The sequence below is a fragment of the Pimephales promelas genome, chromosome 13, assembly GCF_988280905.1.
Source record: "Pimephales promelas chromosome 13, fPimPro1.hap1.1, whole genome shotgun sequence".
Classification (NCBI taxonomy): Eukaryota; Metazoa; Chordata; class Actinopteri; order Cypriniformes; family Leuciscidae; genus Pimephales; species Pimephales promelas.
Genome location: NC_142781.1, coordinates 29911488 through 29924322, shown reverse-complemented (window position 1 = coordinate 29924322; position 12835 = coordinate 29911488). Strand labels below are relative to the sequence as shown.

The 12835-nt window shown below is 37.0% G+C and overlaps 1 protein-coding gene across 1 annotated transcript; it reads left to right on the top strand.

Moving 5' to 3' along the window:
• Window positions 1–1428: 1428 nt before the first annotated feature.
• nus1 (NUS1 dehydrodolichyl diphosphate synthase subunit) lies at window positions 1429–9242 on the top strand. Its single transcript, XM_039693105.2, has 5 exons — window positions 1429–1970; window positions 3004–3135; window positions 4356–4508; window positions 5861–5960; window positions 8311–9242. Exons 1-5 carry the CDS (start codon window positions 1622–1624, stop codon window positions 8399–8401), a joined length of 825 nt encoding a protein of 274 aa, XP_039549039.1. The 5' UTR covers window positions 1429–1621; the 3' UTR covers window positions 8402–9242.
• Window positions 9243–12835: the final 3593 nt, after the last annotated feature.

Here is a 12835-nt window from a genome sequence, read left to right as displayed (position 1 = left end):
CAATGTAACATCACCTTAAAGAGGTGGTATAATGCCCTTCACAAGATGTAAAATAAGTATTTGATATTCCCAGAGTGTGTATGTGTAGTTTTAGCTCAAAATACCACAGATATTTTTATACAGCATGTTAAAATTGTCACTTTTTGAGGGTAAAATGCACTGTCCCTTTAAATGCAAATGAGCTAAAATATTAACACACTCAGGGTATAATGTTATTGCCTAAAGATAAGTAAAGCTGATTGACAGATCTTTCTTTGAAAAGACAGGTTGCCAAAAGAGCATGGGCTCGTCCAAGGTAGAGACTGACCCGTACAGAAAATGATTCTTCCTCTGACGTGGTTTCACACTGTGGAGGGGGGCCATACACACATTATCTCGTACAGTATACCCCAAATGTGTCAGAAAGATGTTAACCTTTACACACTACACAAGACAGAACTGCTGCACAACATATCCCTTCTGCAAGATACGATTTGTTTACCACGTTATTCTGAGACATTCGAGCATTTGTGGTCTGTCTATCGGAAACTTTGCCCTCATCTAAACAGCAAGTACAAAAGTTCACCCAAAGTCTATCAGCTACATTTGAGGCATAAAGATTAATAAAAGAAAAGCATTAAACATATTTTTTTCCAAATGATAATGATGGTGAACACATCAAAATGATAATAACGAGAAACACCAGCATGATACTGGCCTAATGATTTAAAATGTGATTGATTAAATGATAAAACATAGCCTAAGCAAATGTTATATTTGTTTATTTTTCTGATTCATCACACTACAATAAAATTAACTGTGTTTAGATGGGAAAATATGATTCTCATCACTTCTCATCAATTATCCATTAAAAATGTGCTTTTTTTGTGACCGTATATATAATATTATAATATTAAAAGTATTGATTTTAGAAATATATTTTATTACACATATATAACATATTGTGTTTTTTTATATTCATAAATCTAATGACAAGGCATCTTTTAATCCTATTAAAATAGTAGGATTTACACATATTCCGTTTGCTGGTCCAGCAACCAATCGCATTGAATCTCGTTTAAGGCTAAAACAGTGTTGATCTGAAACCAGACGTAAACAGTTATTTTCTTTCCTTAACACTTGAGATGGTCCTCACTGCGGAACATGAAATCCATGGGGAGGAGTCGGATCCAGATCCAACTCCTCCCACCTTCCATACACCTAAACCTAACCAACTCCGCCCCCTGATCCCTAAACCCACCCCTAATCCCTAAACCCAACCCTAATCCTAACCATCTCCACCCCTTGGATCGTGATCCGACTCCTCCCCGTGGATCTCATGTTCTGCATTGAGGTGCTACTGTAACACTTGCCAGGCAAACGTCATAACTGACCCCAGACCAGCGGTTAGAATGACGTCAGCCATCCAATCAGAGAGCTCCATGTCACACAGCAGCAGGTTCAGAGTGGAAAGGTTGGCAGGAAGAAGAAATGGCAGCCGGCGGCGCGCTGCGGCGTTGGCAGTGACCAAAATGGCAAATTTCTCGATAGACCATCGCTCACACGCTCACGTATTACTTTAAAATGAGGAATATACTTTAAAATCCGATAGATTTTCAAATAGGAACGTGTTTAAAGACGCATGGCTTTACTGTATGAGATGGTTTGGCGGTTTTTGCACGCGCTGCTCTATGTTCAGCGCGCGCTGCTAGCCTGGTTCCGAGTCCACATCTGGAGATGGAAACGGGCTGTGGTGGGGTTATTACTGCCCCTTGCCCTCGGCTTTCATAATCAGAAAAAGGCTGGACGCACTGGCAAACGGTCTAGCCGCCAGGTTCGCTGGGGAGCCGAAGGCAGGACGTTAGAAAAGCTGCCCATTCATGTGGGGTTATTGATCACTGAGGAGGAGATCCACTACACTGACATTGCCAATCTAGTGGTCTGGTGCATGGCAGTGGGCATCTCATATGTCAGTGTGTATGATAATCAAGGTAAGTCTCATCCAGGTTTGCACTGAATAAAGGGAAGTGAATTGCTGTCTCTGTCACATGCATCCAGTCACCTGCTGTTTCTTCAACACTCGTGATGATTTAAGCAAAGACTTCAATTGACACATTTAAAGTCTTTTAGTGATGAATTCTGTGTTCAGATATGATTGCATTAATGCAAAAGTTTTTATGCTTTATGTTGAAGTCAAATAGGATGATTATTGTTGAATGGTTTCGTTTATATTACATGCTTACACTAAAAACTAGACTTTATGATACCATTATTTACATTAATAAGTGTCTTTCAATCCTTTTAGGAGGTTTTGAAATGCCTAAGGCCTATTACTCGTCTTTATAGAGTACAATGTGTCTGGCCTATTTCAAAACAATCTCTTTCAGCTCAGTATTTCTCAATGAAGCAAGGGGAGTTGGCTATGTGATATGATTTATTTCTTAAAACCTTTGACATATATTTCATGACCTCCAAAAGTGTGGTAAGGGTGAACCGAGATCTGAATCACATCTCAATTTAAAGGTCAAATTACCTTCTTTTTCATTTATGCCACCGTGGTCCAAGAAACCAAGTAGCCAGTGTTTCTCAACTCGTTTTGCTTCAAGATCTTTTAAAATGTGATAATCCTATTAATTTTGCTTTATTTATTTGAATGTTCTTTAATATTTTCTTTAATTGCAGTTTATTATTTAGCATGGATGGATTATTCCCTGTCAGAACATGACTGCATCCCACCAGTTGAACGCCACTGATCTAAACACCATTATCATTAGATTAATTTAAAAGACCAGCAAATTTAATTCACTAATGTAATGTTCCTCAATTGGCGAGTCTGACAATATATTGTAAAAATTGTACGTTTCTGACTAGCGCGACTCCAGCATCTGTTATATCTGACTTCACAGCATGTTTTTTATAGTAGTTTCTAACTCTCATGGATGATGAACATCTTGCTGAAACTTTAGTGTTTATGGGAGTGGGATATATTTAGGTCATCATCTCTTTGTCATCCTTGTTTCAAAGGTGTCTTCAAGAGGAATAACTCCAGACTCATGGAGGAGATCCTGAAAAAGCAGCAGGAGCTTTTGGGAATGGACAGCTCCAAATACTCGGTGGAGTTTTTGAAGAACGGTACAGATAAACAAGAGCATCAAGGTGAGGTTCAAAAGCGGAGAAAATGACTGTTGCTTTTTGTTTGAGTCACCCACTGTGGTTGGACGCCTGTTCAAACCGGTTGGATGACTGTTGGTTTTGTCCCTTTTTGTTCCTCTGACACCTCTTGTGAATCGTAATGATCAGTTGTTTTATTATCTGTATTCATGACTTCCTCTTAATTCACCACAGGCTTTGTGGTAAAATGCAGAAACTTTTATGCAATTTGTATTTCGGAAAGATTCATTGTTAGTTCAAACTCTGTAGGTCTGGAAATGTCTTTTACTTCTCCAAATGTGCCTTAAGCGATTCATCTTTTGAAGACTATGGAACCTGAGTCAGGGATACATGGGGAAAACCCACTTTGGTTATTGTTTTACACCTAGGCATAGGCAACATATTTTTTAGAGATCAACAATAAGGACTTCAGTTGGACTAGTAGTTCAGAATTTGCCCTGAAATCATTTATACCAGTAAAAAGTTTGAGTCAGTAAGAATTGTTCTTTTTCTTCGGGAATAAATGAGTACTTCTAATTCAGAAAGGATTAAATTGATCAAACATGACTTAGTATTACAGCTACCTTATTTTGTTACAAATACTGTTCTTTTGAACTTCTATTCATCAAAGAATCCTGAATATTAAACAGCACAACTGTTTTCAACATTTATATAACAATATATGGTTATTAGTGCTGCTGGAAGTTCAGCTTTGCCATCACAGAAATAAATTACATTTTAAAATTATACTAAAATAGAATGATATATGTAATAACTGTTTTTACTGTATTTTTGATCAAATAAATGCAACCTTGGTGAGCCTAAGAGACTTTCAAAACACAAATTCTTACTGACCCTAAACTTTTAATTTATATTGTATTTTATATTCTTTCTATTTATTTACTTTTCACCTTTTCTTTGAACATATTCCATCTGGATGAACATGTACATGTACTAAATACTGCTCTGACTTAACTTAGTTTTATCCCTCACTTTTTCCATCTTCAATGACATATTAAAATATCTTTGTAACTTTGTATGAGCTTATTCATACGATGTGAAATAATTGCTGCTTTGAGCTCAGTCTCATCACATGTCTTCGACTTTTAGTCATTTTCTAAATTTACATATGAAATAGGGACAGTGCCTCACCTGGGTATTTTAGTCTTTCTAAATGTTTTGTCTGCACTGCACTTAATAATTTTTTTTCTGTCTTTCATTTATAGTTTTATCTTGTCAGTCAGTGGTAAAGGTCTTATCTCCAGACGATGGGCGGCTCAGTATCGTCCAGGCAGCCCAGCAGCTCTGTAGGGCCGTCGAGCAGAAGGAAAGGACATCCAAAGACATTGATGTCAATGTGATGGACTCATTACTCAGAGGTGAGTAGTAATCAGTCAGCTGACCATTAGCGCAAACTAGCAGTTAAATATGAGCGTTTAGTCCCAAAAAAACATTAAGAAGCAAATGTATTTATTGTTTATCTGCTTTGTTACTGGCCTTATTGAAAGCCATTTGAAATTAGAGGTAACCACTGCATATTAACATGATCCAAGCAAAGATGCTGATCGCATGAGGGAAGTGCACATACTGTACTTCTCTTTGTGCAACTATAACAGACAGTCTTTTTATAAGGGCTCAAAATCTTATTGTGCTTTTGATTTTAGTTTGTTAGATAGCAGTGGCGCAAAATGTGACTTTTTTGTGTTATTAAAAGAAGGTGAAATATATTTTCAGGCAACCACAGTCTATTTAATGAATGGGATCTATTTATGGTGGTCAATGTTGATATTGTGGTGGGCTCTGCCACATATTAATCAATGTATGCGAAACACTGAATATATATCTTGAGCATGATAATGTCAGATTCACAATGAAACTCTGGCCATCACATTACTCTTAATTGTAACGTAGAAACATGCATATTCTGTATAGCTGCTTTGGAACGATATGTATTGTGAAAAGCACTATACAAATAAATATAAATTGAATTGAATGATGGTGAATATTCATATCACAGCTATCACTACTCTGTTATTGCAGCTCACTGCGCTCATCCTTAGGGTTGAGAATATTTAGCCACCTCACGATCCAATCCAATTCTGGGAGTTATGATCGGTTTCCAAAACAGCTCTTGATCTACAGTTTTTCTTGTACAATTGATTTGTACAAATAAATGTAAGATTCAATTACTTGTGTAGTCATAAGTAGCTAAGTTTTAACATAAGTAAAAATTAAATCAAAACAATTTTATGTTAAGAATATTCATATAGTTTCAAAACATACAAGCAAATATTATTAAATAAACGAAGATAAATTTGAGGAACAACGACGAAACATATCAGCAAAAAACAGAGCTTTCAATAGCTGAACATTTTCCAGTCGAGAGCTTTACTGCTGTTTACTGATGACATCATTGGCATCGGGAGATCTAATAGGCTGCATTCATGTTGATGTACAAATCAATTTTACGCATCAGATCTTTGTCCTGTCTGTCTAATTATCGACTGTGTTTACAGTCATTTTGCATCCTAAAAGCATTTTGACATGCACGTGCAATGCATTTGACTGGTTATTTATACTGGCCACTTTTCGCGAGCAGAACCTTTTGTCTGCTGTTTCTATGGTCTCCAAAATCATCTGTTACCAAAAGTGCCTGTATTGTTCTCCATCTTCAGCCTCACCCTCAAAGAGCTGTTTTTCATTCCACTGATGCATGTTTTTTCCCATGCAGAGTCTGAAAACATACCTGACCCAGACCTGGTGCTGAAGTTTGGCCCTGTGGAAAGCACACTTGGTTTTCTTCCCTGGCACATCAGACTAACAGAGATTATGTGAGTATGTTTATATATTTGATCAAGCACAAATTGTACAGAAGAATCTCGAATTTAAAATTTAATTTAAACCTAGAAATAAACAGTCAGTTTAGGATTTTGAAAAACGTACAACAAAGAAATATTAAACATTTTTATGAGAGGGATATTGTGGGATCGTAGGGCCCTTTGATTACCGCGATCATGGAATCGCGTGCGGAATTGGCAAATTAACGCGGAATCTAGTGTTAACATGGAATTTCGTGGAATTTTACATATTTGGTTTGAAATTCTGTTTTTGTGTGGGATAAGAACGTATGTCTGGTGAAAATGCAGACCGGGGGAAGCAATTCTGGGCGACACAAACCCCTCCCCCTGTCATTTCAGCTCCAATGACAAAATCAAAACATTGAAAGCATGGCGAAGCGACTCTCCACGGCTCTGCTTTCGTCGGCAAAAAAGTTTCCCCGCTCTCCCTCCGCCTCACGCGTCTCTCTCACATACACACACACACAACGTGCACACCATGCCTGTCTATAAGGCGCCGGATTGGACAAAAGCGAAGCAAACTACGTTAGCGACACTGGGCGAGAGAGAGACAGAGTGTGACTTTATTTAAACTTAGATAAACTAATATAATTTATTTTACTGGACAGTTTGAAGCTCATAACCATATTTTGTTGTTACTTGAAGAGTGCAGTGTTATGTTGCATCATGCAGTATGTGTCCTGAAAAGGCTACAGAGTAAATGTTTGTATTACCTCAATAAATTTAAGGTCATTCCTATTTTATTTGTTTACATTTTAATCATTAACTTTAAAAGCACGCTCTTTTTACGACTAAAATAACAGTCAAGGGTAAAAAAAAAAAATTAAAATTAAAAAACAGAATTTGGGGAAAAATAAAACTGATTTCATAGGGCCCTAGATCGGTAGCATAGTGTCCTTGGACATAATTGAGTTCACATGTTCTGTATGTTGGTGTTTTGCCTGGAGAGTTCCCTTAAATCCTTTAGAGAGATTATCAGCACAGATTAATTGTTAAACCTGTCTACACCAGCACCGTTATCTCTGGAAGCTTTCCAAGCACGCGTGATGATGTGCACAGCTCTGTGAGATCACTGCAGTGCACACATAGACTTACACTGCATTGCATCATTACCACTGTCACTGTCCACTGTACCTGTCATGCTTCATCTTAAACTAGTGTAAACAGCTGTTTTTGTCTAATTATATTATATGCATGGAGTTTTTGCCACATAACTAATGTCTTCTTTAACTAGAGTTAATTTCAGAGAATGTTAAAAAATAAGTCTTCCATTTAATTTCACTAGGTCTGTGTACTTACATTGACATAATACATGCAATAATGCATTATAATTTAATAAAGACATATTATATTAAAAAAGATACTGAATCAAGCAAACGAAAATAATGGGGAATTTGCATTGTTCAACACTGTTATTTTTGTTTCACTAGAGGGCAGTGTTTCACTGCTGTTTTTTTGCTGCATTATTAGCAAACTTGATCTGTTTAGTTTCCTTTCCGTGTGTCATGACGGATTCAGTCTTGGACTGTGTTTGTTTGATGTCTGATAACACATCTGTAGACTTTTGATCTGTCAGCTGTTGCACAAAAAAAAAATGAAGTGTTTATAAGAAATTGATTTACAATTATGCATCTACATTTCAGGTTTATAATTAGCTTGATTTTGATAATCTGCTCAGTTACCCTGAGGATATGGATATAGTCCAACCACGTCTGATCATGATCTGATCTTTCCACTAAAATTAAATGTGTGCATTTGGAAATAACTGAAATTGTGTAATTTAATTGCATATACAAACAATCATATTTGTAAGAAATTAATACTTTTATTCAGCAAGCATAGAAATGTATGTTATAAAATTGTTTTACAATTTATTCAAATAAATGCTGTTTGATGTTTTCAACATTGATCATAATAATAAATGTTTCTTGAGCAGAAAATCAGCATATTAGAATGATTTCTGAAGGATCATGTGACACTGAAGACTGGAGTAATGATGCTGAAAATTCAGCTTTGATATCACAGGAGCAAATTACATGTTAAAACATATATTAAACAATAGAAAACATATTTGATTATTTACTATATTACATTTTTATTGTATTTTTTATATAATTTTGATATGATTTCTTTCAAAAACATTTTTTTAAAAAACCTACAGAACCCAAACTTATGGTAGTGTACATAAGATTCATATATAAATACATTTTTCCAAACATAAAAAATATTAAACCTTTTTTTTTTTATTGAAGCCATTTATTTATTTGACTGTGTCGCTGAAGGATTTATTCTCTCTCCATTTTTCTCTCCTCTCCACCTGTAGCTCAATGCCGTCCCACATAGACGCCTCTTACGACGACCTATTCGGCGCTCTGCAGTGCTATGCGGTGTGTGAGCAGCGGCTGGGCAAGTGAGGAACGGTCCGCAGAGAGCCGAACTGGGACTGGGTCCGCAGAGAAGGAACTGAACGAGCGAGAGGGGATGAAGGGGGTTCATCCATCCCTCTCTTCATGTTTACAGTAGAAGCTCTGGAGCCTCTGCGCCAGCAACACGCCTCTGCTGCTCTTCTCCGTCTGGATCATCTCTGCTCCTCTCCGCCAAGCCCTCCTTGTGTGTGTGAGATTATGCTTGTATGTTTGTGTATGTGTGAGTCTCCGTGAGTAACTACACGCAGAAAAGTACACGAGCGCTGCCCTACGTTACGCCCACCAGCAAGCCGTTCACAAAGAACATTAAAGAAACGTTGCTATATGGTGTAAATGTACTCTTTTTCCTTGGCCGTATCTCTGGACACAGTCGAATGATGACAGTCTGTGCCAGTGCACTGAACTCTACAGAATTTGCATACTGTCATCCGTCTCTCATAGTGTGACTTTTGAGCCCTTGAATAATGTACTGTTGGTGAACTACACGATTAAATACACTTCTAGTTGCTCAGCTGCTTTCAGACAGTGAAAACGTGCGAGGGTTTTCTATTCGGCAAATCTTCTGCATGCTTAATCTGTCATATGGCAACTCCATGAAGGCTTTCCAAGCGCGCTGTAAACGGTTCTGTAATTGTGTTGTTTGAATGTGCGCGAGCATGCCACAAATGACGCCAATTAGCATCAAACCCCGAAGTTTGTAATTTCAAGTGCGTAAATTGATTGCTCTACATTGTCAACCCCCGAAAGCTCTTGTTGTTTGTAATGGCTTGTGGCTCTAATTGTTTTTATTTGATTTTACTTTAAGCAGTAAATATTTTTTCATTCAAAAGTCTGTTGTTTTTCTCAGTCAAGATCTCTGTGGATCAGAAATGTGGTTTCATGAGATCCGTAATTTTTCGTTCATAAAATGCCATAAGCTTTTCATCAAGCAAGGCCCCTATGAAGAAGTCTTAAAGGGTTAGTTCACCCAAAAATGAAAATTAAGTCATTAATTACTCACCCCCATGCTGTACCAACCCCGTAAGACCTTCGTTCATCTTCGGAACACAAATAAAGATATTTTTGATTGAATCTGAGAGCTGGATCAGTCCTAGATAGACTGCCTAAGGGACTGGCTCTTGACGGCCCATAACGTCATTAAAGAAAAGGTTTAAATATTCCATGTGCCTACAGCGGCTCAATTATAAGTTTATCAAGCGACGAGACTACTTTTTGTGCGAAAAAAACATAAATAACGACTTTATTCCACTATTCCATTACTTCCTTATGGGCGCATGCGCGAGAACTGAGACGAGGACGTAATCATTCGTCTACTTCTTGTTACCAGCTGCTCACCTCTTAGGAGTTTTACCGCCCCCTACCGTATAAAATGATGATCCATATATAAGGCGCTCCGGATTATAAGGAACACTGTCGTTTTTTGAGAAGATTAAAGGCTTTTAAGTGCACCTTATAGTGCGGAAAATACGCAAATTGAAAAGCGTATGTACAGCGCGCATCTTCTTCTGCTTGTAAACAGAAAGTTTTGCGCTTCCAGCTATATCAGCACATCATCTTATACGGTAGGGGGCGGTAAAACTCCTAAGCGGTGAGCAGCCGGTAACAAGAAGTAGTCGAATGAGAACGTCCTCGTCTCAGTTCTCGTGCATGCGCCCATAAGGAAGTAATGGAATATTGGAATAAAGTCGTTATTTATGTTTTTTTTCGCACAAAAAGTAGTCTCGTCGCTTGATAAACTTATAATTGAGCCGCTGTAGGCACATGGAATATTTAAACCTTTCCTTTAATGACTTTATGGGCCGTCAAGAGCCAGTCCCTTAGGCAGTCTATGTAGGACTGATCTAACGTTAGCTCTCAGATTCAATCAAAAATATCTTTATTTGTGTTCCGAAGATGAACGAAGGTCTTATGGGGTTGGTACAGCATGGGGGTAAGTAATTAATGACTTAATTTTCATTTTTGGGTGAACTAGCCCTTTAAATGTGTGCTAGTGTCCAGCGTGAATGTACAATAAACGTTACTGATATCCTTTAACCGTAGTTGTACTGAGAGTGGCATTGATTCTTCTGAAGTGGGGTCGACGTCAAAAGAGGAATGATTTTCTGTTGCGGTTTCCTGCTTCTGACTGGTGTACATAATTTTTCTCTTAACTTGAATTTCATCTGACAGTTCTTCATCTGGCTTGCTTTTATCCACAGTGACTTGCATTCAGGCTGTATATTTTCTCACTTTGCTCCCTGGGAATTGAGCTCATGACATTGGCATTTCGAGACACATACTCTACCGGTCACAGGAACTCTGCTGTATTGGCTACTCTACACTAATTTTGTTCACATACAGTCCTATTCAAATATTTGGGGTTGACAAATGCAGTAAAAACAGTGATATTGCTAATAATGTTACAATTTAAAATAACTATTTTCTGGTTTAATGTTTTAAAATGTATTCCTGCGATGGAAAAGCTGACTTGTCAGCATCATTACTCCATTCTTCAGTGTCACATGAGCCTTCAGAAATCATTCTAATTTGCTGATCAAGAAATTTCTTATTAATGAGATGTATATGTGATGTAAATGTTTGATACAGGATGCTTAAAAAGAACAGCATTTGTTTGAAATGGAAATCTTAAACAACTCCATGTCCAAAAATGCAGTTTCTGAAGTAGTTCACACACTCAAGTCAGTGAGGACAGGAGGTGTTATGAACATCTGGGCCACCGATTACATCCCGAGACTTATTCATGGCTTCTGTCAGGTGTCATTTACTTCTTTTTTGAGGTAAGAGACTGTGAAAATGGCCATTTTGAGAAGGAAAATGCCATAACTGCACTTCATTTGATGGTTCAATATCTGTTATTTGAATCTACAGTTACTAAAATCTGCTTTATGTTTTCATTGATGTTTCATTATGCATTGTTGCTGGAATTGAAAATACCTCGTTCCATTTTTAAAAGCCTGTTCGCCTCAGGAGAACGGAATAACGCCGTAGATTAACATAAATTTGGCTCCAAGGCTTTAGATTTTCAATGCAGTTTGAAATTCAGTCTACATCATCCTTAATGTATTACAAGCTTTTCCAAATTTATTTATTGCTATTTTTCATATCACTTCATTTCATTTCATATATATTTATGTGGATTCACAACCAGTCTGTGTGCAATTGCAAGCAAGATGGGTTTATTACCTCAAGCCTCGTTGAATCTAGTTTTGTCTTTTGTGTCTCTAAAGAGTGGCTGAACGTGAAAAATACATGACAACTTTTAACTAATGATAGCTGTACTGAGGGAAGCTTCTGACAATAAGTAGCCTATGTGAAGATGTGTGCGAGTATCTGAAGAACAAATTGGTGTGTCCTACCTGCGAATGTTGGAAAACAAAAGAGTGTAGCTGGTATATAAGTGATGGTTGTTGCTGATGGTTGTTTTGAATAAATATGAGGTGAGGACATGGAATTATGCGTTTTCTAGTTAATCCATATTACACCTTTTTTTAAATGATAAAGGAAACTGAGTAGACAAGATGTTCACTGTTTTGCTTGCAGATGTCAGTGTCATAAATTTGAAATCCAGCAAGATGTTTAATTGTTTCTTTTGTTGTTTTTTAATCAAGTATACATTTTTTTATGATATGTAAATCTGAAATTGTACTGTAAATGTTTTACAATTTGTTTGCATGGAAATTGTATGTAGAGTTTGTATAAAGTTATATGTTTTATATAGTCATATTTTGTTTCTGCATGAATAATCATTTTAATGATCAGTATCATATTTTGACCTAAAACAGTTAGAGGCACATCATATGGATGGATGGACAGATAGATAGTGCTGAAAAGGATGGATGGATTAAATAGATTGTGCTGAAAAGGATGATGGATGGATAGATATAGTGCTGGAAAGGATAGATAGATAGATAGATAGATAGATAGATAGATAGATAGATAGATAGATAGATAGATAGATAGATAGATAGATAGATAGTGCCGAAAAGGATGGATGGATAGATATTTTACCTCAGGCCACAACAACCTAGAAATTTCAAAATGTTTTGGGGTTGAAGGACAGTGGAAAACAGGTAATTGCAGAAAACATTGTGAAAATCACATGATATGTCAGAAAGCGTGAATTGTCTTGATGTGGTTGAACTTTTCTTTTTGGAAAACAACTTCATAGACAGTGAAACAAAGACCTCAATAGTAGAAAAATGTAGCTATTTTAATGACTACACAACTAATGAAATGTTAACAATTTGAGGGCTTCGTTAAGGAATACAGTTTCCATATTGATCTTAAGTCTTGTGTTGTATCCTTATGGTCCCGTGGTCCCACTTTACTGAAATTGAAGGAGAAGAAAAACTAAACACATCAACATGACCGTAGGCTACGAGCCTTTAATTGATAGTGGATTATGGTATTTTCTGTTTCTGT